The 25,496-nt window shown below is 40.8% G+C and overlaps 1 protein-coding gene and 1 pseudogene across 2 annotated transcripts in view; one reads left to right on the forward strand and one right to left on the reverse strand.

Moving 5' to 3' along the window:
* The window catches only part of LOC136849686 (uncharacterized), a 231,637-nt gene that overhangs the window by 50,601 nt on the left and 155,540 nt on the right, over nt 1-25,496 (forward strand). For both annotated transcript variants that reach the window (XM_067123031.1, XM_067123030.1), the window contains exon 2: nt 5,782-6,654. In XM_067123031.1, the coding sequence (XP_066979132.1) occupies nt 6,202-6,654 (453 nt within the window). In that variant the 5' untranslated portion in view covers nt 5,782-6,201. The remainder of the gene's footprint in view (nt 1-5,781; nt 6,655-25,496) is intronic.
* On the reverse strand, nt 3,025-3,120 carry LOC136850296 (U6 spliceosomal RNA; annotated as a pseudogene).

Raw genomic sequence — 25,496 nt, forward strand, 5'->3', positions numbered from 1 at the left:
CTCCAAAAACATTAAGTATGTAATGAATTTGAAAATAGAAAAACTGCTAACATTGAAAACCAATGCTTGTCATAACCTATCAGCTAAGAGAGCTATTGGGATACTGCCTCTGGTAGGTGCTCATCTTAACTCGTAGTGGCGTGGCGGTATAGCCATGGGTCGCCTCCTACATAGTGGGACCTTTGCAGGGAAAGAAGTACTCCGATGGCTAGCAAAGCATGATAGGTGCTCTCCCTTGCCCTGGGCGTAGCACCAAAATAAAAACAACCAGACAACATTGTCACCTACACTGAGATAGAACCACAACCCATTCACTGAGAGTGGTGAGTGCTTCAGGTACAATGTACCCCCTGGCTCCGCAAAATACTCGACACCTTACAACAAGGTGAAGAGACAGTAGGATAAAATGATCTTATGCTTCCTTCCATGATACCATGCCAGTTACTAGAAATGTTCTCAAGGCACTGAAAGATTCAACAGTGTTTAACTTCCATTAAAAATAGTGAGAAATGAAGAATGATTACATTCCCAGTAGTTCGAAGGCAGAATGGATGTACGAGGCATAAAATGTATGCAAGCTAAAGAGGTAGAGGCTACTATGATGTCCTTAGCTTTACTTAGAAGAAGGCAAACAGTTCTCTAAATTCTGAGTGTGCCCCAAGTTAGAAGTCCACGAGGGCAATACATTGTAGTTAGTAAATGAAACGGATCTTGCCATATCACCATATGTAGAGGATGGTCCCCTGAAAAACTCCATAAGGGCAGAGACCTTCCTATTCTCCCACAGAGCTGGAGAGGGCTTGAATGCTTGGAGAATGATCTGGTGTCAGGCTGTAGTTGGCCCCAAAAGTGCTGAGCGTCAGTTGAACTAAGAGCTTGGAACTGGCGGGTGCTCGTGGGAGCTAGCAGGCGCCCATGGTAGCCTAGTGGGCGCTCGTGGGAGTAATTGGGTGCTCTGAGCAAGAGCTGGTGCAAGGCTGGGAGCCAGATGAGCTAGAAGCTCGTGGCTCTGGAAGCTCTATATCTGGCGCCAGACTGTAGTTGTACAGGCGAGCTAGAAGATCGGGATCACTTGATAAGGAAGCGAGATGTGGAGGACGGCTATACTTCCAGTAGGGCTATGTGGAATGGAAGTAGAAACGCGGAGGACGAATATGATTCCAGTAGGACTAAGCTTAATAGAAGTAAAGGACAAATGAGCCTGAAAGTTAAGGAGGAAGAGGCTGCTCCGATGTCCTTGACTTTCAGTTAAAAGGTAAGATGGTTCCTTAAGCATTCAAAAATAAGCCCTTTCAGGATGTGATCTTAGTCCAATTCTGTTCATGTAAAAAACCTGAAAGCTGTAGCTGAACATAAGGTTCTCTCTTCTTCTGTCAGTGATGTCTGTTAACTTCCTGTAGGAGAAAGAACAGATCTAGAGCTTGGATAGATCCTCGTTATGGCTAAAAATCCAAGGTAAACGAGGAAAAAAAGTGTCTTTCTGTGAAAATACCTTCTCTAAACGATGACTTGGATCTCACTAGTGCGTCCTAGTTGAAGTCAGAGGTCACTCGGAAGGGTGTCTTCTATGTAAGGTTGCCGAGAAGAGGAACGCAGGGGATCAAATAAGGGACTCGTAGGTCATTCAGAATACATCCAGGCTCCAGGAGACCAGATTCCTTCCTTACTTGGACATGTCAAAGGCCAGATAAGGTCGTCAAAAGCTAGGCCTTGTGTTTAAGCACTTAGTTAAGCATAGATCAATACCCTTTACTGATGGAGTATGAAAGATGTAGATCTCCTCGGGTACAGAAGGGGTATCTGAAAATGGGCCATAGATGTCTCCAAGAAGAGGGGCAGAGACTGCAACCCCAGCTTCAAAAAAGGCCCACTTAGTGTGGTAGACAGGGCTAGAAGAATGACATCTGCAACCACACTAGTTTAAGCAATAAGTCTAACAGAAAAACCTTGTACTGGTACTTTCTGAAGCTTTGAAGGTTCCTTTAGGTGGCAAATAGGATCCTAGACGGTCTGCCCCATGGACTTCACAGTTCCCGCCAGACCAGGGAACGTAAGGAAGTAACTGCTCTTAGTTCGTCTGCAAGAACTTTAGACGACTTGAATGAAATCGAATCTGATCTGTTAACAGTAGAGGTCCTCTCGCTTGGAGAGAAAATGAGATAGAAAACGATCCGTTCTTCTTCTCTGCGTATACGCTATTAAAGAAATCTCGTCTAGAGAGAACTACTGCAGTCCAGGTATAAACTTAAGGTCAAGAAGCATCGAAGCTCTCAAGAGAAATGCTTACAGCTCTCTAACATGTGAGGAGCCATCATCCGCTGAGCATGACCCGAAAGTTTCCGGTTCACCCGTGGGTTCCTTGACCAAGAAGCGAGGTGTAAAGTATGTACAGCCACCACTGTAGGTCCGACTTTAATCCGGGGCTATGGTAAAAAGGTGACAGTGTCCGACTGTATTACCTCGTCCCAGTTTTAACCAAAGTACTCCGGTCAAGACAATCATTCTAAGTCAAGACTGGTGTGAAGTCCAGAAAAAAAAGTCACACAAAGAGGAGAGAGGACTTGTGAGAAGACCTAAAATGCTGCAGAGAGGTCGAGGCACAGGTCCCTGAACTGAGAAAACCTTGTCTCGGAAGACAGGCCTTCTGGTTCGTCTCCACTGCAGAGAACCGAGCGATCTTGCAAAGCATCGTGCAGCATTATGGACATTGCAAACCAACTGCCGACTCTGTGGACTCTTGATAACCGTGGGGACACTTGGAAAACCCGTAGGCTCGACTACACCTCATACAGACCACAAAATTCTGTGGTACATCATAGTCCTCCACAGGCCAGCCACAATCTTTAAACGGAGAAAAGACATATCTCGTGAGCGAACGCTGAGTGTTGAGTTGAGAGTAGGTGCCTAGCAAAGGGGATTGGTGCCAACCACAGTACTTGCAAGCTAGAGCCAAGCGTTCCATCAGGAATAGGTGCCCAAGAAAGAACAACATTTTTTTTAATGAAAAAACCTAGGCGCCGATTGAAAATTGTGGAAGGCTTCACAAACTGCGTGTCGACCTTGTGCAGGGGCCATGCTAATGTCTCTGCTAATTAGAATGTGTACTGCTGAAGCAAGCACAGTACTCTGGACACTGGATGCCCGGAGGGGGTCACTGGGCACTCCATAGAACACTGTACAAACTCATGGTGCCAAAAAGAGGCATCAGCCTAGCAGGCTGAAGACCGGTGAAACACCACTCGTTCATCAAGATGCCTTTCCAGTAGCTGTCTGACAATACTGTACCTGGATTACAGGCTTGAGTGAGGGACAACTACCTGGGGACAAAACCCCTCGGACTCCCTTGGACTGCCAGTATGTCTTCTCCCAGGAGAAGGGGAGTATGACAGGGACTTAAGGTCTATGATATCCGAAGGGCCAGATAGCCACCTCCTCTACTACACCTTCATGAAGACGCCTTTTCAGTGGCTGTCTGTCGATACCTGGGAATATGCAACAGGTTCGACCAAGGGGATAGTTACCCAGGGTAAATCCCACCAGCCTCCCTTGGACATTCAGTATGACTTCTCCCAGGTAAAGGGGAGTATAACAGTGACTTAAGTCTAGGAGAACCAGCGGGCTGGATAATCACCTCTTCCACTGCACAACATTCACTTTGCAAGGTTAATTTTCTGTTAACCCAGAGCACAAGACTGGCGATGGTATGGGAAGGAAGCTAGGGATCCAGGCGCAGAAGCAAGTGGATAAACACATAGGACTAGTAGAAGGAGAGGAAAAGGGTATGTCAGCTTTGTACACACCTGGCTGTCTGCTACAGTTGCCGCCTGTGGGCGCACTTGGGCGTTCTGGCGCTTATAGGCTTTTTGGGGCACCTTGGCTGCACAGAGCATGAGTTGGCACCAGATGGTAGGAGTTGCCCACGGGCACTTGGGCGCTTTTGGGTGCCTTTGGCTGTTCAGAGCACGAGTTGGCAGCATGAGCTGGCATCAGGCTGAAGTGGGCGTCAGTGGCTGCTTCTGGGTACTAGAAGTGTGGAACGTTCACAGTCTGCATCAACCTACAGTAGATGCATGTCATCCTTGCACAGGAGACATGAGAAGCTTCTCAGAAAATGTTCCAACTTCGTAAATGTACTGCCAAAGCGAGTACTCTACACAATATGCTGATGAAGCAAATACTGGGACCAATTCTCAGCCAACAATTAAATATTGTTATAACTTGTTACTTGTTGACACTTATCTAGGTCCTGCACCACTTCTAAAGTGCTTGCAAGGCCTCCATTATCAAATTAAAAGTTTATTCATCAGATGTATTGCCCTGAGCATGCATCATCACACTGCATGTTCCACGTTCACTGTTTAATATTCCATATCACAGAATTGATAAACAAAAAAGTTTAAAGCTTGTTTTGAAAGACTTCAAACCCTCAAACTGCCTCAGCTCAAGAGGAAGCTTCCATTATAATTTAGGAGCTGCATATTAAGCACCCTTCTCTCCTTACTATTTCCTGCCCTTACACTTTCAATTCTCTGCAAGGGAAAATGTGAGGGTTAAGGTAATATTATTTACCTATGGCTAGCAAGTATACTAGGTTCGGTAAACAAAAATAAAATGCAAACCTTTGGCCTAAAGGAATGATGAAACATCCAAGATTTACTTTTAAGGCAATTATATAATGACATCTTGTGAACAGTCTACACCCTGTAAACCCCATTGATGTAAAATTTGGACTAAAGGATTGGTGTAAGATGCAAGAATTACTTTTAGGGCAAAACTACACCGGCTGCTCACAAGTAGCCTAGGCAAAAAAGAAAGTTTGCCTGGATTAGCCTAAAAGAATGACGAAACATTCAAGAATTACTTTAGGGCAATTAATCAGCAGCTAGCGAGTGCCTATGCCTAGAAAACACCATTTGAAAATTAATTTTAAGGCAGAATTATACTGAAGGCTTGCAAGTAATGTGTAGATGTAAGAATTACTTTTTAAGGCAAAACTACATCTGCGGCATGCAAGTAGCCAAGGCAAAAAGAACGACGAAACATTTTAGAATTACTTTTAAAGCAATTAGCCTATATCAGTGGCTTGTGAGTGCCTATGCCTAGAAAACACCATTCAAAAATTAATTTTAAGGTAAAGTTATACCGAAGGCTTGCAAGTAATCTAGACCAGGTAAACAAAACATAATGCAAAAGTTTCAGCCGAAAGGAATGGCGTAACAAATACAAGGGTTACTTTTAGGGCAGAGTTATTATCGGCGGCTCACAAGGCTAGATGCAAGCAAAAGACTTCTAGACAAAATTCTGTTGATGAATCAACTTAATAATAACTAAACAAGGAAGAAACTCATCCTGAGATTTCATGAAGGTTACTAATACGTGTTCCAGTGGATGTGTACACCACCAAAATCCAGATATTATATCTGGAAAATAATGAACACAGCTGCCTCGATACTCACTGTTCACCTGAGCACGGTAAGAACAGATTAAAGTTATCTGCTAAGGTCATTCCTAATATTCCCGCTAGTGGGCGGAACTGGTCACCTACACAGACTTGTGAAGTGTTACCCGCAAAATTTTGAATTCAAGCTGCTGTGTAAAGTGAACTAATAGCAATGTAATTACTTGGTAAGTATATATAAAACTTTATTTTATTATAAAAATGTCATATTTAATAGTGGGGTTCACTCTTGGCCATGACTACCAGAGTACAGTAGCATGAAGTGTAATATCAAATTTGAACACAATATATCAAAAGTTATTATATCTGATATTATTTTCCAGGTGCATGAGTGATAAGAGATGACGACTTATGGTGTTGTATCCCGTCAGATTTGTTGGAATTGACTGGTGCTACTGGTGTAATGTTCCAAGTGTAGTTTTAAAACTGAATACATAGTTTTTCGGTGACATCTATGTTTCATATGCTAAATGGAAAAAATGGCTGAAACTTTGATTTCTAAAGGACAAAAACCCTTTAGTTATGGGGACACTGTATTTAGTACAGTTAGTGATTTCCCCATGTGAAGTGTTTTCTTCATTTTTATATGAGATAAAGACAGTGAAGTATACCTAAACAGTAAGTTGATTTCATAGTCACTTTCATATTATGTGAGAAAGAAATGGAACAAGTTATCTCCTATCCTTATATAGATTTGGATCTCAAGTTTGTAAAATATTGTGCTTCATAGAGAGTACTAAGCAATGGAAAATATAAAAATTAAAATTGAGCCGGAAACCTCTGGTCGTGAACAAGTCAAATGTAATTGGGAAAATACAGAGGATGATGATGATTATGATGATGATGAGGCAGTACCATCATCACACAAGAAGTTGATATTACCTTTTTCTGTATCAGAAAAAGAACAGAAGAGTTTCAAGTCTTGGGATTTTAAAAGAAAGCATAGCAAGTCAAGTTCCTGTGATGAAGAGAAGATAGAAAACCAAGATGAAATAGGTAGGACTCTATTGAAGGTTGAGTCTGATCCAAAAGAGTTTAAAGACAAAGATGGTGTACCTGAATCTGTGGATAGGAAGTCAGATGTGCACCAGACAAAAGATAAGGATAATTCAGAGAGAGCTACATACAATAAGTCTAAGCTTGGACAGCATTGTGATGGATCCACTAAACAACTTAAGGGATACGAGATTAAAAAGGTAAGTGTATTACAGCATTCTATGGCAGGGTAGGATTTTGTAATACAATGCAATCTTGATTAAAGCTTCTTTTTATCAGTGTTTTCAGTTCACATTTGTTCTTACCAGGATACAAACCTTTGTTTTTTAAACAGATAAACATGTACCTTTGATGAAAGCTCATTGGCTTGTTAAAACTAAGCATCAGAGAATTAAATTAGCAGTAGGTGGGGTACCACCCATTCACTCAACAGTCAGTATTCACTTTTTTTTTGGTTTCACTGTTGTCCAAGCATCTGTGCTACTGCTGGATCATAATCATGGCTTTTATTGTTAAAGTTTGTCATTTTCTCTCTTCACTGGATGCTTGTTGGTAATTTGTTCCGACACAATATACAAACCATCGGTCCTTTACATTAGGAATTACTTTCAGCGGAGCTGGAAACAGCCATTGAACTTTCGAACAATGTGGTTAGGCAGTTAACTACCGTCCAGAAAGCGGGGTACTGCCTGCCCGGATGTAAACATTCCAATTTTGCTTTTGGCCGTCGGGCACTGCAGACGTGTTTTCTCTCCGTCTGCCCTGACCGCATTGACCTGTTTTTCCTAGTGGGATCTTTCTTTTTTTGCTTGTTATTATCAACATGAATGTGGACAAACTCAGTAAGCCCTCCTTCCCCCAGCGTGTATGTCCTGAGGTGGGAGGGAAAAAGTGTAATACTTTTCGTTCTAGTGTGGATATGGACCCACATGCCCTCTGCCCCACCTGCAGAGGACGTGTGTGTTCTCGCACTTCTCCTTGTACTGAGTGTTGTTCCTGGTCTGCTGAGCAGTGGGCAAAGTTTGAGGAGAGGAGACAGTACTGAAGGAAGCCCACCAAGTTGTCGTCTGAGGGTTATACGCCCCCAACGACTCTCTTGGTGGCTGACCTGTCTGGATCGTTTCTCCCTCCTGGCAAGCTTCCCCTTCTTGCTGCCTCCCCCTCAGGTGAGGACCCCCCTCCCCTTCCTCATTCGTTTCATCGGGTGTGGAAGGCCACGGGGGAGCGGATGATCAGGACATCCTCTCTGGGGCCCCTCCTCGCTCCGGGGGTGAATTTTTTCCCCTGGAACGAGTAGAGCCTTCTGTATTTGACCCGACTTTTTCCTCAGGTTTGGCGTAGGAAGTGTCTCTCGGTAGCCAGATATCTGACCTCACTTCTACCTGGCTGCCCCTGGGTCTTCCTGTCATTCCATCACTGAAGGGCCTGGTATCCCATCTGTCAGGCACTCTGGTGACGACCCATGCGGCCACCACAGCTACCGTCACCATGACATCATTCGGCAAGCTGCCTGTGATGGTGGCCTTGCACCTGGGCACCCAGGTGTCTGCCGCTCCTGCCATGCTCCATACCGTACCGCTGCCTCCTGGCTTCCTGGCCCCGATATCTCTGCCTGGCCCCTCAAGAATGGGGACATCATCTGTACCGTATATCACCATGCCTGCTCCTTTTGCTGACCCACGCTCGTTCCCGACTCTGGTTCCGGCTCCTGGTTACCCTGACTATCGGCCCAGCCTGGCTTCCACTCATGCTCCGCCCGTGCCCTCGACCCACACACCATCTTTTGGCTTTCCTGGCTCCTGCACTGTTCCACCTGCCCCGGTAGCTGGTGGCCTGAGCACCAACGTCTCCGCTACCCGGCTTTCGCCCGCTTCCCTGGCTCCCCTGGCTGCGCCTGTGTCTTCTGCTGCTCCCTCGTGGATGGGGGACCTGACCGCCATCCTGAAGAAGTTGACAAAGGAGAAGTCGAAGAAGAGGTCTAGGAAGGTGTCGTCATCGTCTTCGTCATCCTCGTCCTCATCCTCGTCATCTGCTACCTCTTCTTCCTTTTCTTCTTCTGTAGCTCGCCAGCCGAAGAAAAAAGAAGAATCCTGTCTCTCCCCAAGAAGTCTCACCCTGGGACTTCTAAGGATGCCTCCTTCCACAGGGAAGGCAGTGGGATCTCTCTTTGGCTCTTCCCTGGCCATGGGCCAGGGAACCGATTCGTTGACCCCCCCTGGTCAGCTGTATCGGGAACCAAGGGTATGCAAACCACGGTTTGCACTCCCCCTGCTGTGCCAAAGAAGTCCGCTTCTAAGGCCAGTGTTTCTGTGTCGGACACTCGTTAATGAGCTGCGCCAAGTCTGGGTACCCTGGTTTGGTACCGGAGAACCCCCCTCGATTTGGGACCACTTTGACATTTGAGGGGGCTCTTGAACCCCAGGAATCTGTTCCTGGGTTTGAGTTCAAGAGTCTCATATATATAATTACTGTATATACTTACAGTATTTGTATTAATTTTTGTGGAATTTTCCACTTTTGCTCAAATTTATTGGACTTGTTAAATAGGAAAAGATATCATAGCTGGGATTTGGTTCATATCCGAAGCTAAATAGTGAGAACTGTGGTAGGACCATCAACTGCCCAATAATGTTCAGACCTGAGAGCTATCAGATCGATAGCTCAAAGGCAGAACTGTTCTTTAGGGCTGGATCATGGATTCCAGGGGGGGTCTGGTTATGGGGATAGGACTCTCAGGCATTCTAGCCAGTTTGCCCATAATGTGATTAGGGTGGGGATGATAGTATTCTCGTAATACCTTTGGTCCTAGCAAGCGGGTCTGACTTACACTTGAGCCACTCTAATCATGTTGTGCCATCCCCTGTTGGGTAGGATAGGGACGCGGACATTTGGGAGTCAGCTCTCACTTGTGCCATTGGTGGAAGAATAAACTTCATGAAAGGCTAATGATATCTTTTTTAAGTTTTCAAGTTCAATTTTTCCTCTTTTTTTTTTTTTTACCTCAAATCTTTATGACAAGCAGAAATAAAGATTCGAGTACCCCTGGGCCCTTTGATGGTAGTGACTAGGCACAGTTGACAACCGCTGGAACCTCCTCTGACAACCTCTCTTGGGAAAAATTAGAGAAAATACTAATGTAATTAGACTGGAGTCCTATGCTCCAATAAAAAGCAAACCAAAAAAAAACAAATATCTTGACCCAACCTTAACTCACTTCGCCTCCCCCTTTGGAAGTGGAAGTTCATCACGATTCCTGACCTTAGAAACAGAGAAGAAAATATCGGCATTGAAATTAGAAAATTTCCTGTTGAATCAACATTCAACTACTGAAATGTCATTCAGACAAGTAAAAGATCAGATGTGGTTGATAGAAACCACAACAAAAAATCAATCAGAAAACTGCTTAACTATAAAAAATATTGACAATATAAAGGTACATGTAAAAAAACATGACAATATGAACGGTGTACAGAGTACCACAATACTCCCTGATAATGATGAAGAACCAATAGAAAAAAATATATTGCTGGATTCCCTTAAGAAAAAGTACAACAATGTACAAGATTGCAAAATATACAACATAGCCGGTAGATGGAGTAATGGAAAAACACTGAGAATAGCAAAGATAAAATTCGAAGGACATGAATTACCCTTGAAAATTAAAACCATGGGCCAGAACAGAGAACTGAGACCATATGTTCCAAAACCACTACAGTACCAAAACTGTAGTATGCATCGACATGCAAAGAAACACTGCCGTAATAAGTCTATAAGTGTATATTGTGGATCTGACAAACATACCACACAGTGGAGGTGTGGTGAACCGAAATGCGTTAACTGTGGACAAAATCACCATGCAAGATCTAAGGAGTGTATGTATTATATATACAATAAAGAATTAAAATTACTTCAGGAAAGGATAGGGATGCCTATAAAAGAGGCCAAATTAGAATTAAAAGTTAGAGGAATGCATGATCCCTCTATGAAATGAATGTTTTCTACTGTAATTAGGTCAAACAACGAAACAAAAATGGAAATAGATAAGAGTAACAAAACCCTGATAGATCAGTCTCAGAGAAGAATAACCACTTATTAGAGATACATCCATTAAAATAAAGGCAGGATACCTGAAGAAAGAACATAAACCAAAAATGATAAGAATATACCTTTGTCTCCTAAAGTAATATTGAAACCAATGGAAACAGGTACCCAGAACATTAAAGAAATAGTAGGGGAACAAACCATTGACAAGAATGATTATGTGATGGGAGAAGAGATTACTCCATCACCAATAATAGGTGCAACAAGAGTAAACAAAGAAATGACACATGAAAACACGTGGATGTAATGAATGTTTCATTGAACTGTGAAACAAAAACAAAAGCATAACAAAGAACAGTTTATCAAACACTAAGAAATTTTATAAGGTACAGAAATAAAGAAACTACTAGTTTAGACACTCATGAAAAGGGTTGTATGTGCATTGGACACATATGTCTTATAAAGAAAAACAAATAAATATTGTAAATAGGTTTTTAGAAAAAACACAAATTGATGCTCCACAAAAAGAAAATAACACTTGGACACTCTTGCATTATATTTTCAATAATTATATTATATAATGGAACATAAATGGTCTACAGACCAGATTGCATTTGGGAGAAATACAACGATTACTAAGGGAATATGAACCAATGATACTATGTTTACAACATGTCAACAAAAGTAAATATACCTTAGTATCTACATCTAGAGAAAGAGGAAATTTAGGTATTGCTATATATGTACATAACAAAGTATGTTATGACAGAGTACCTGTAAATTTTACTGACTTGCAAAAATCAAGTATTAAAATATGAATAAAAAACAAAAATTACATAATTTTTAATTTATATAACTAACCTAATAAAAATTATGACGTTGATAAACTTAAAGATTTACTTAGCAGTATCAAGGAACCTACATTAACCCTTAAACGCCGACTGGACGTATCATAAGTCGACTAAAATTGTCTGTCGGGTGATGAGCGGACGTACCGTACGTCGACTACAAAAAATTTCAACCTTCGGTCAACTTTGACTTTACCGAAATGGTTGAAAAGTGCAATTGTAAGCTAAAACTTTTACGTTCTAGTAATATTCAATCATTTACCTTCATTTTGCAACAAATTGGAAGTCTCTAGCACAATACTTCGATTTATGGTGAATTTTTGAAAAACTTTTTCTTTACGTCTGCGCGGTAACTTGGCCGAAAATTTCAGAATTTCTTTTGTCATTTTGTCGTAATTTTTGCACCATTTTATATTAGCCATTACATAAAGTTTTATATATGAAAATGTGCACAATTTCATGTAAAATACAACAAAAATAAACCCATGGTTATAGCTTTTATCAGTTTTGAAATATTTTCATATAAATCACGATAAGTGCCAAAATTTCAACCTTTGGTCAACTTTGACTTGACCGAAATGGTCGAAAAATGCAATTGTAAGGTCAAACTCTTACATTCTAGTAATATTCAATCATTAACTTTCATTTTGCAACAAATTGGAAGTCTCTAGCACAATATTTCGATTTATGGTGAATTTAAAAAAAAAACTTTTTCCTTGCATCTGCATGCGGTAACTCTGCCGAACATCTCGGAAATTCTTTCGTCACTTTGTCGTAATGTTTGCACCGTTTTATATTAGTCGTTACATAAAGTTTTATATATGAAAATGTGCGCAATTTCATGTAGAATACAACAAAAATAACTCATGGTTGTAGCTTCTATCAATTTTGAAATATTTTCATATAAATCACGATGTGCCAAAATTTCAACCTTCGGTCAACTTTGACTAGACCGAAATGGTCTAAAAACGCAATTGTAAGCTAAAACTCTTACATTCTAGTAATATTCAGTCATTTACCTTCATTTTGCAACAAATTGGAAGTCTCTAGCTCAATATTTCGATTTATGGTGAATTATTAAAAAAACCTTTTTCCTTACGTCCACGCGGTAACTGCCGAACATCTCAGAAATTCTTTCGTCACTTTGTCGTAATGTTTGCACTGCTTTATATTAGTTGTTACATAAAGTTTTATATATGAAAATGTTTGCAATTTCATGTAGAATACAACAAAAAATAACTCATGGTTGTAGCTTTTATCAGTTTTGAAATATTTTCATGTAAATCACGATAAATAGAAAATATTTGACCTTCGGTCAACTTTAACTCGACCGAAATGGTCGAAAACTGCAATTGTAAGCTAAAACACTTACAGTCTTGTAATATTCAATCAATTACCTTCATTTTGCAACAAATTGGAAGTCTCTAGCACAATATTTCGATTTATGGTAAATTTTAGAAAAAACTTGTTTTTATGTCCGTGCGTTACGAATTCATGCATCATTTTGTGATATTATTTTCTCAGTGTTGCTTTGATCGTTTTACAATTTGTTATATACCAAAATTATCGCAATTTAGTGTACAATACAAAGAAAAAAAAATAACTCATTAGCTTTAACCGTCTTGCTCACAGCGCGATTGTATGCAATTATATATGAAATTTTTTTCGTGCTGTCATATATTCCAATATTTATATATGATAATGATATTTTTTTTCATTTCTGATGGTTGCATACTAAACTTCAGGCAATGTCTAAAAAGGAGCCAAAAATGAACACTTAATCTTAAAAACTAAGCGTGCTGTGGTTTTTTGAAAAAAACTTTTTTCCCGCTTTGGCGCTAACTCCCGAACGTCGCCGGCATACAGCAAACACTTTTGTAAATAGAGGCTCGGCGTTTAAGGGTTAATAGTAGGTGATTTTAATGCTCACAACCCAATATGGGACTGTAATTGTACAAACTCAAATAGAACAGGTAGTAAAATAGAAGAGTTCATGGATTCAAACGACGTGTGCTGTATAAATGATGACGAAACTAGGACATATTTTTTAAAAGCACATGGAACATTTTCCTCAGTAGACTTATGTTTATGTACAAGTATAGTTGACAGATTAGACTGGAATACAGTTGATGACTTGCACACCAGTGATCATTTCCCAATATTAATTTCCTTATTAAAAAATAATCCTGCAAAACATGTCCCTCACTATAACATTTATAAAGCAGATTGGGAGCGATATGAAATGCACACTAAAAATATCATGTTGATTTCATTAAAAATGCTGCTGGTAAAGCAATACCAAAGTCAAAACCCCATCCAAGAAAACACGAAGTTCCATGGTGGTCCGATAAGTTAACAGAATTAATAAATATAAAACACTCAATAGGAGACGATTAGATAATTTGAATAGAAAGTTCAGTAAAATAAATAAAATATTATCGATATTAGAAGGAACTTCACAAAAAATGACCATATTGTTACTAAAAATTGATACATTAAAACCTGTGTACAACAAAATATCTGCAAAATTTTAAAAAGAAGTAATTCAAGGAAGAATCATTTCATGGAGGAAATATGTATCAGATCTCTCTAATAATACTCCCATACAAAAAATATGGGAAAAATTCAGGAAAGTAAATGGTACCCATGTTAAACCACCTAGACATGCCATATTAAAAGGTGGGAAGAGAACACTTGATCCAAAAGAAATAAGTAATATAATGGGAGAAAATTTAGCAAATGTAAGTAGTGATAAAAATTTAGACGAACACTTCTTCACAAAGAAAAATAAAATAGAATTAATAGCAGTAAATTTTGAAACAATAGAAGATATATATTATAATAGAAAATTTCATATGTCAGAGTTGGAATATGCTCTCTCGAAGAGCAGTAAATCTGCTCCTGGAGGTGACAATATTTGTTTTGAGATGATCTGCCACTTAGCACCCTTGGCAAAGTCATACTTATTAGAGTTTTATAATTATTTATGGCTTCGAAATTTATTTCCAGATGAATGGCGTAAAGCTATAATAATTCCTATCCCCAAACCTGGAAAAGATCCCAGTAATGTAAATAATTACAGGCCAACTTCTTTAACAAGCTGCTTATGCAAGTTGTTGTAGATAATGGTAAATGCTTGACTAACATAGCACATTTGAGAAAATAGAGTTTTGACTCCCACTCAGTTCGGGTCACAGTGTAACAGATCTACATTAGACTCTCTCTCTAACTCAGAAGACGATATACGTAGAGGTTTTGAACGAAAACAAATTACTGTAGCTGTCTTTTTTGACATTGAAAAAGCATACGATACTATATGGAAGTACAGTATGCTATATTAAAAACTTTACAAAACAACAACATCCGTGGACATTTACCTAGGTTTTTGCAAAACTTTTTGACAAATCGCAGTTTTCAGGTGAGAACTGATGATGTTCTGTGTAGAACATTTCCACTTGAAAATGGTGTTCCACAGGGAAGCGTCATTAGTTGCAAACTTTACTTTAGCAATTAATGATATCAGTAATAATCTACTTATTGGCATTAAAATTAACCTGTATATGGATGATTTTGCTATATATTATTCAGCATCTCGAATAAAACATGCAGAACGAATCATTAATAAAAGCATAGTAAAAACAGATGAATGGGCCTCATCTGTAGCTTTAAATTTTCAGTAGATAAAACTCAAGCAATCATGTTTTAGAAAAATAAAGAGTGGAAAAAAGGGGAAGAAATAGACTTAAGAATCAGAAACCATAGTATACCTGTTGGCCAAACAGCAAAATTTTTGTGTAGGAACAAATCACAATTTTTTAAAGTAAATTGTATTTTTCTTAAGTATACAAACATGAGGTCCTTTACATTATATTTTCATGCCCACCTCATGCCACCCCTCAATCTGACACCTGGGCCGAAAGGCAAATTGGAATGTTTACATCCGGGCAGGCGCGACTTGCCTATCAGACCGTAGTTAACTGCCTAACACCTTGTTTGAAAGTTCAGTAGTTAACTGCCTAACACCTTGTTTGAAAGTTCAATGGCCGTTTCCAGCTTCGCTGTAAGTAATTCCTAATGTAAAGGACCTCAGGTTTGTATCACCAAACAACACCACAAAGGTATTTTCACTCCTAACGCTTATTGACTTCTCAAACCCCCTCACAATCAACCAACCCATCACATGTACTCTCTTCAAACAACCCAGTTAACTTACCCTTACTCTTTCTACTCCTTTTAGACCCTCTCTCATGTTCCACCTATACTAGCTGTTTATCTCCCCAATTTATATCTTCTTCCATTTCTTCACTCTCCTTTTCTTCCCTTAACAACTTCCTAATGGGATGCCCAGCTTCTTATCTTCTAACACTTAACTCATTCCGTTTGACCACACTGTTTTCACTACACACGGACCTTCATATTTCTCTCGCATCTTACTCACTGTCAACCTTCATTTCTCAACCACCTCTTTCAGCACATTATCACCTTCTCTGAAACTCTCAAACCTTTCACTCACCTGTCTCCACACATCCTGCTCTTCGTCATTCAAATCCAGCCTTGCTCTCATGTACCTCTCATAATTCATCACATACTTACTGGGAGGCATGCCAGTTTTTTTATGTACTGACCCATTATACATTGCTACCACTCTTCCTAACAACAAATCCCATTCATTCTCTCTATCATTCAGCATTCGTAACATCTTACTCAGAGTTCTTATGGTTTGTTCTGCCAACCCATTCTCACTTGGCATGTATGGAGTTGTTACTACATGCTCGATACCCCACTCTCTCAACATTTGTTCAAATGGTCTACCAACAAATTCCAGCCCATTATCACTCAACATTCTTACCGGCTTCCTCACACATGCAGGCAAAAAGACCATACTGACCACTCCTGCAATGTTCTCACTAGTTTTATTCTTCACCTCTGTACAACTTACAAACTTACTCTTATGATCTACCATAACAACCACTCTTACATTTCCTCTTGTGATTACTGGCAAAGTTACACAATCAGTTGCCACTAAGTCAGACGGCTCTTTCATACTCAACTTCAAAACAAGTGGGCCAGCATACACTCTCTGATATTTTTCCCTCTAACATTCTTCACATGTAACTGCCACATCCGTACAAATTTTCCTTAAATACGGGGAAAACATTCGCTCTTTCATACACTTGAGTAACTTAAACTTCCCCATATGTCCATATTTCTCATGGACTAACATACACGCCCCCAGTGCTCCACTCATCGAGAACACTGGAATATACATCAACTCTCCTATCCTCTCTCTTGAAAAAATACACCACTCCTTCACACAACACAAATCTCTCAGCAAACTGTATCCATTTACTCAACAACAAAGGCCATCTTCCAGTTACCCCCTCTCTAATACACCTCTTTAACTCACTCACTATGAAACACTTCCACTGCATCTCCTTAACATCTTCTGTTGTTAGCAATTCATTCTCATTCTTTTCCAACTCCACTATATCCTCCTCCTCACTCAGACTCCTATCTATCATTCCCACAAACCTGGCCATATTCACTGCCTTACTCTGAATTTTCCTTATCAACAGAACTCCTTTCCCAATGTCCATTACCAATCCATTCTTCCTTAAGAAATTTATCCCAAACAGGAAACAATACGACATTTGCTCATCTCCCAGTATTACAAAACATGCTTCCACCTCAAATTCTCCCAACTTTACCTTCAACCAACCTCACTTCCTCCCAACCGACCTTACCTGGGGCTAATTCTGGACACATCATAGCTCTCAGACTCTTCCAATACCACTCCACATTTGACACTCCCAAACATCCAGGCCTCCTGGAAACTTCCTCAATCACATCTGCCCTCAGTTCATTTACATTTCCAGGCACCCACACCTTCAAACCATCTTTCAAATCATTCAGTCCATACCACACACTTTCAAACATCGAGACACCATCCCGCTTACTCTCATGCTACTACCAATCCTTTTGGCAGATACTCTGGTCTTATGTCTTTCATTTTCTCTTCTATCCCTTCCCCAGGTAGTCTAGACATCATATCTACAACAATATTCCTTTTACCTGGGATATACTCTACCACAAAATCAAAGTCGCTCAAACCCTCTGCTGTTAACGCAATTCTAGCATCCACTCCCTTCATTTTCTGCAGATACACTAGAGGTTGAGGGTTCGTACACACCACAAACCTCACATCATACAGAAACAGTCTTAACGCCTTCACACAAAATCACAGCGCAGCCAATTCTCTCTCAATAGAATATTTTCGCTCCACTGAACTAAATACCTTACTGACATATGCTATCACTCTATCTCTTTCATTTCCATTCACCACTTGCTTCTGCATCAAACATCCCCCCCATCGACACTCCACTCGCATCTGTATACACTTCTAACTTCCTAGCATCTGCACTATAGTCAAGGTAAGCCAGTTCCACATCCTTCACCATTTCCTCTGTCAATTTCTCAAACGCTTTCACCACCCTTTCATCCCACCTTACAACTGTACTTTCTTCTTACAGCCTGTCCATTCTGACAACGGTTTTGCAATCCCCAAACAATCTTCCACAAACTTTCCACCAAACTCGATCAATCCCAAAAATCCATGCAACTCTTGCACAGTCCTGGGTCAAAGGAAATTTCTCATTTTCTCCACAAACTTTTCCACCTTTCGTACCCCAGAGTCACTCACCTTATGGCCCAAAATCTCCACCTCTTCCATGAACCACTCACACTTACTCACCTTGACTTTCACCCCCACTTCCTCTAACTTCTTCAACACTACTTGCATTAACCTCTTGTGCTCTTCTACGGTCTTACTTAGCACCAAAGTGTTGTCAAGAAACACCAACACATTTTTGCAGGGAAAACCACTCAGTACCACATTCATTGCTCTCTGAAATGTAGCCCCCTCGAGTACAACACCTTGACGAGGTGAGGGGCTGAGGGACCCTGACCTTTGGGCCTGGATCCTGATGATCATCCTACGTAGTTTTTGGTTTAAATGGTGTGGACATTTCCACTTTCTCAAAATTTTACTGCTTAGGTAAGTCTGAGAAGGTATTGTGTTCTGGAAGGGGTTTGCATTAGAAGCTAATGGTGGGAGTTCTGGTGGTTGAGTCGCCACCCAATATGGTTTGGACCCAAGAGGTAGTGATGGGATTTTCCCATTGCTAACTTGAGGGCAGAACCATCTCCAGGGATCAGCCCATTGGAATCCAGGGGGGCTGATTTTTGGAGATAGGACTCCTAGCTTTTGTCCGGAAGCCCACCAAACATGTTTGGAGTGGGGAGTCTGTTCCCATTAGTGGGGGCAGAACTCCCAGCAGGCAGATTGGCTTATAGGCTGGGCCACTGCAAGCGTATTGATGCCATCCCGAAAGTGTAAGGTATGGGAGTCACATTCACTTGTGCCATTAGTGGAGAATGTGAATACCTGACTGATCAACGATACTTTCTTGATATAACCAAGCATTTTTGGGGTGGGTGTGCTGGTTTGTGTGTGGTGGTCTGGTGTGTGCATGCTTGGCTTCTTGGGGTCTCTTCGCGGGCTCTGATGGTGTGTTGGGGTGGGAAGCCTAGGCAGTAGAAGCTGCCTGGTTTTCCCTTTCTGATGTGCTGTTGGGGTTTAAGTTAAGTACTGTATACCTTACTTTTACCAGACCACTGAGCTGATTAACAGCTCTCCTAGGGCTGGCCGGAAGGATTAGACTTATTTAACGTGGCTAAGACCCAATTGGTTACTTAGCAACGGGACCTACAGCTTATTGTGGAATCCGAACCACATTATAGCGAGAAATGAATTTCTATCACCAGAAATAAATTCCTATAACTCTTCATTAGTCGGCAGGAGAGTCGAACTTGGGCCTAACGAGTGCAAGGCCACAACTCTTCCGATTCGCCCAAGGAAGAGCTTGGCTGTTGGGGTCTGTGTGGGGGCTCTTGGGTGTCAGATGTGCCCTTTTTAGGCTTCTGCATGTGGACTGGCTCGCTTAACTTTATGAATTTGGCAACTAGTTTTTCCTCTCCTGGGTCCAATGATTTACCAGCACTGGCAACGACTTCTGGCATGGAAAAGGATATTGGTACTGTCTTACAGATTCTACCTCAGAAAGGAGGAACTAAGGTTGATGCAGCCTCTCCACAGGGAGCTCCACAAAAGAAAGATTCTAAGAGCGATGAAAGCCACCATAGAAAATTGACAATTCTGCATGCATATGAAATACCCCTTGAATGCCATTATGAGTCTATTTTTGTATCATTTAAACAGTATGGGAAAATTTTAGAGATATGTATGAACTTCAATGAAGCTGATAAGAAATGGAAAGCCTGGATCTCTTTTTAGAAACATGAAGATGCCTTTAGTCCACATGTAACATTGAAAGTGTTCTTCATAATTGTAATACAAAGGAAGCACTTTGTGACAAATTCCCTAGAAATTTAGACTGGAATGAAAATAAGTCTTCAACTCTTGAAAATAATCTGCAGAGTACTAAACTTCCCCAGTGGCTTATAGCAGCTGCAAGAGAGGAGAATTATAATTATTTTAAATTCAGTAAATATTTACAAAAGAAAGTAGGCACTATAGGAAATGGTGACATTTGTAGATTTGGTAAGAAATCTGTTCTTATTCATGCAAAATCCAAAACACAGGCACTTATGCTTTGCAGTTAAAAGTAGATGACAGTGAAATGTTCATAGATATCAAACCCCATATTGATTTTAGTTATATGGAAGAGGGGTAATCTTCAATAGGGATTTATATGACTTCAAAGAAGAGGAGATAGTAGATGTGTCCAGGACAGGTTTGACAGGTACGTAAAATTCCAAAAACTACAATGATAATTATTACTTTTGAGGATGATAATGTCCCCTCTCATTTGTATATTCCCCGTAGGGGGGTAGTGCCATCAGTGCACCTCATGCAGTGCAATGTAGGCATTACTTAAGGGTCTTTGCAGCATCCCTTTGGCCCCTAGCTGCAACTGCTTTCGTTCCTTTACTGTACCTCCGTTCATATTCTCTTTCTTCCATCTTACTATCCACCCTCTCCTAACAGTTGATTCATAGTGCAACTGCGAGGTTTTCCTCATGTTACACCTTTCAAACATCTACTGTCAAATTCTGTTTCAGCGCTGAATGGCCTTAGTTGCCCCAATGCTTGGCATGTATGCCTAAAATCTATAAATCAATTAATCATTTGTATATAGAAAATGAAAGGGTGTCGGTACGCCCATACAAACATAAACCGTTACAGTGCTTCAGCTGTTTCAGATATGGTCATCCTTCTCGATTCTGTAAAAATGACAAGTGTGTTACATCTGTTCTGCACCAGCACATGGCGAATGCACATAGGCACTTGATGCATTAATTACAATTTGGGTCATAAGTCCAGTGATAGAAAATGCCCACTTTTTCAAATGGAAACGTGCTCTACTAAGATCAGATGCAGAGCATATAAGTGTGGGTCATGCTAGAAGACTTCTAAGTAAAGAAAAGGATTATGCTAAGGCCTTGAAATCAAATACCAGCAAACAAGATAAACCAAGAATGCCAGGTAGGCCAATGAATGCAACCATAAGTTCATATATAAATGCTCAGCATCCAATTCAGAAATCAGTGCCTCCAATTTTGGATATTACTCCCTGTTCTTCTGCACCTTCTTATCCTAAGATGAGCAGCCCTAGGCTGATATCTCGGGTGCTCTCTCTGCCCAATTTAGGAGAGGAACTTGGTACTCAAGAACATCTTAATGCTCTCATAACAGAGGGAAAATGCCAACACACCTCCCCACTTTCCAATAGGGAAAGAGGGAGACCATCTTCCTTTTCCCTTCCAGTTACAAGACATGCTGAGATACCCAGCAGTAGGTATGAAATATTGTCTGTAAACAAAGTTTATGGATGAAAATCACTTAATGAGATAATTCACTCAAAAACTGCTGTGGATATACACCACAATCCTTGCCAATCATATCAGCTACATAATGTTATAAAGAGTGTAAAACCCAAAATATATAGACTATCATTCAAAAAATCATGAGGAAGTAGCAGTAAAATGAAAAATTCAGAATTGAGGACTTCTTTCAAAGAGTCCTCTAGAAAACAACCAGCATTTTCTCCTCCATTTTGCAATGGAACTGTCAAGGTCTGAGGGTCAAGTATGAAGAGCTTAAGGTGCTCATTCATGAATTCTCTCCAGTTTTTATTTGTTTACAGGAACTATGTTGGATATTAATACTCCATGTCCAAGGGAGTACTTACCTCCCAATGATGATGTCTGCTATAATGATGTAGTAGGGTTGATTAATCAGCTTCCTCAACTGTTTCTTCTTGTAGGAGACATGAACAGTAGACATCCATTGTGGGATGATGTTTTTAGCTAATAGAAAAGGCAATCTCACAGCATCAATTGTTGAAAACAAAAACATTGGGATTCTTAATACAGGTGAGCCTACTCACTTTCATGTACTAACAGGCACTTTGTCATGTATTGACCTATCCATACCTAGTTCTAACTGCCTTACTGACTTTCACTGGAGAACATTGGATGACTAGCATACTAGTGATAATGCACTAATAATCATTAAAAGCAATAGTAGTCCACCAGAGCATAGATCTCCTCGCTGGTGCTTGGATTAAGCTGATTGGAATAAGTTCAGGGAATTAAGTGAAATCAAAGGTGATGCAGATGAGAGTAGCAGTGTTAATGATGCCATTGAACTACTTAATGGTACTCTTCACACTGCTGGATTGCATTCTGTCCTAAAACCACTGGCTTATTCCACTGTCGACCAGTTCTTTGGTGGTCATCTGAACTCCAGTTACTTCATCAGTCCACAGGAACTGCTCTAACTAGATATTGATGAAATAGAACAGAATATAACATCATAGTATATAAAAAATGTAGGGCACAGTTCTGGCATGCATTAAAAACAGCCACACCAATCCTGGTCATCCTTTGTTTCTTCAGTGAATAAAAGAACTCCACCTTCAGCTGTATGGAGAAAAGTCAGTAAAATAGCAGGCAGACATACTCCTAACCTTCCTCCTGTATTAAAGGCTAATGGGCAATACATCACAAGGGCATGGAAGTGAGTAACAAATTACATTTTGAAAAAGTTTCCCAGAAATTGGAAAAATCTGGATACCAATATCATTCCAGGGAAGAACAAAAGCCACTTGCTTTTTCAGCCAATAAAGAAGAACCCTACAATGTTCCATTTACTGAGAGAGAATTCGATTCTGCCTTGTCAACATGTACAGATACAGCCCCAGGCCCTGATGAGGTTCCATATGCAATGATGAAGCATGTATGTAAGAACACTAAGCTTTTCATAATTAGTATTATCAATAGAATTTGGCATGATCACAGTTTCCCATCAGTTTGGAAACTAGCTTTAATCTTAGCCTTTTTAAAACCAGGAAAGGACAAATTTTTATCTGCAAGCTGCCGCCCAATTGCCTTGACATTTTGTCTTCGTAAGATTATGGAAAAGATGGTCAATGCAATACTTTTATATAAGTAACTTACCAAGTAATTACAGTGCTATTAGTTCACTTTACACGGCATCTTGAATTCAAAATTTTGCGGGTAACACTTCTCACGTCTGTGTAGGTGACCAGTTCCGCCTACTAGTGGGAATATTAGGAACGACTTAGTAGATAACCTCAATCTGTTCCTGCCATGCTCGGGTGAACACGGAGTATGGCGGCAGCTGTATTCATTATTTGCCAGATATATCTGGATTTTGGTGGTATACACATCCACTGGAACACGTATAGTAACCTTCATGAAATCTCAGGATGAGTTTTTTCCTTGTTTTTGTTATTAGTAAGTTGATTCATCATCAGAATTTTTGTCTAAAAGTCTTTTGTTTACATCTAGGCTTGCAAGCCACCGATAATAATTCTGCCCCAAAGTAATCCTCATATGTGTTACGCCATTCCTTTAGGGTGAATCTTTTGCATTATGTTTTGTTTACCTGGTCTAGATTACTTGCAAGCCTTCAGTATAATTTTGCCTTAAAATTTAATTTTCAAATATTGTTTTCTGGTCATAGACACTCGCAAGCCACTGATATAATTGCTTTAAAAGTAATTCTTCAATGTTTCATAATTCTTTTAGGCTAATCTAGGCAAAACTATGTGCCGCCGGTGTAGTTTTTCCCCCAGATGTAATTCTTTCATCTTACACAGATTACTTGCAAGCCTTCAGTATAATTTTACTTTACATTAATTTTCAAATGGTGTTTTCCATGCATAGGCACTGTCCTTAACGTAATTCTTGAATGTTTTGTCATTCTTTTAGGCTAATCCAGGCAAACTTTTTTTTGCCTAGGCTCCTTACGAGCGGCCGATGTAGTTTTGCCCTAAAAGTAATTCATGCATCTTAAGCCATTCCTTTAGTCCAAATTTTTACACCGGTGGGGTTTACAGGGTGTAGACGGTTCACAAGCTATTGCTATATAATTGCCTTAAAAGTAATTCTTGGATGTTTCGTCATTCCTTTAGGCCAAAGATTTGCATTTTATGTTTGTTTACTGAACCTAGTACAGTATACAGTACTTGCTAGCCTTGCAGAGAATTGAAAGTGTAAGGGCAGAAAATAATAAGGAGAGAAGGGTGCTTATTATGCAGCTCCTAGATTATATAGGAAGCTTCCTCCTGAGCTGAGGCAGTTTGAGGATTTGAAGTCTTTCAAACAAACTTTAAACTTTTTTTGTTTATTAATGCTGTGATGTGGAATATCAAACAGTGAATGTGGAACATGCAGTGTGATGATGCATGCTCAGGGCAATACATCTGATGAATAAACTTTTAATTCTATAATGGAGGCCCTGCAAGCACTTTGGAAGTGGTGCGAGGCCTGGATAAGTGTCAACAAGTAACAAGTTATAACAACACTTTATTGTTGGGCAAGAATCGGTCCCAGTGTTTTCTCTGTCAATATATTACGTAGAGTGCTCGCTTCGTCAGTACACTTACTAAATTGTACCTTTTTCTGAGAAGTTTCTGATGTCTCTTGTGCAAAGTTAACACACATATAGGTTGATGCACATATCATGAACATTTACACTTCTAGTAACCAGAAGCAGCCAGTGGCGCCCATTTCAGCCTGACGCCAGCTCATGCTATGAGCGCTAGATGGCGCCAACTCGTGCTCTGAGCAGCCAAAGGCTCCCAAAAGTGCCCAAGCGCCCATGGGCGACTCCTACCATCTGGGCCAACTCATACTCTGTGCAGCCAAGGCACCCATAAGTGCCCGAACGCCCAAATGCACCTGCAAGCGGCAACTGTAGCAGTCAGCCAGGCATGTACAAAGCTGACATACCCTTTTTCTCTCCTACTAGCCCTATGTGTTTTATCTGCTTGCCTCTGCACTTGGCTCCCTAGCTTCCTTCCCATACCATCACCAGTCTTGTGTCTGGGTTAACAGATAATTAACCTTGCGAAGTGAGTGTTTGTGCAGTGGAGGAGGTGATTATCCGGCCCGCCGGTTCTCCTAGACCTAAGTCACTGTCATACACCCCTAGACCTGGGAGGAGTCTTTGTGAAAGTCCAATGGAGGCTGGTGGGGAGTCCCCCGGGTAGTTGTCCCCTCTGTTGAACCTGTTGCACAGTCTCAGGTATTGACAGACAGCCACTGAAAAGGTGTCTTTGTGGATGTGTAGTGGAGGAGGTGGTTGCTCGTCTTGCTGACTCTCCTAGACGAAGGTCCCTGTCAGACTCCCCTAAACCTGGGAGGAGGCATACTGGAAGTCCAAGGGAGGTCAGTGGGGTTTGCCCACGGGTAGTCGCCCCCTCCGTCGAACCTGTAGTACATTCCCAGGTATCGGCAAACATCTACTGGAAAGGCGTCTTGATGGATGTGTAGTGTTAGACAGCCACGGGAAAGACATCTTGATAGATGTGTAGTGTTATCATCTCTCATCAAATTGACATCTTCCTGAACACCTGGCGCCATCCTACTAGTGTCTGGCGCCAGTTCCTGTTCTCTCACCACCTATTCCCAGATGCCCGACACCAGTTTCCGGTGCTTAGCGCTGTCTTTAGTACCTGGCGCCAACCTTCAGAGCTCCCATTGTCCGCTCTCGTGAGCCCGGCGCCAGCCTTCTAATGTCTGGTGCTAATTCCTCTTTAGTA

This window comes from Macrobrachium rosenbergii, chromosome 21 (genome assembly GCF_040412425.1).
Source record: "Macrobrachium rosenbergii isolate ZJJX-2024 chromosome 21, ASM4041242v1, whole genome shotgun sequence".
NCBI classification, from domain to species: domain Eukaryota; kingdom Metazoa; phylum Arthropoda; class Malacostraca; order Decapoda; family Palaemonidae; genus Macrobrachium; species Macrobrachium rosenbergii.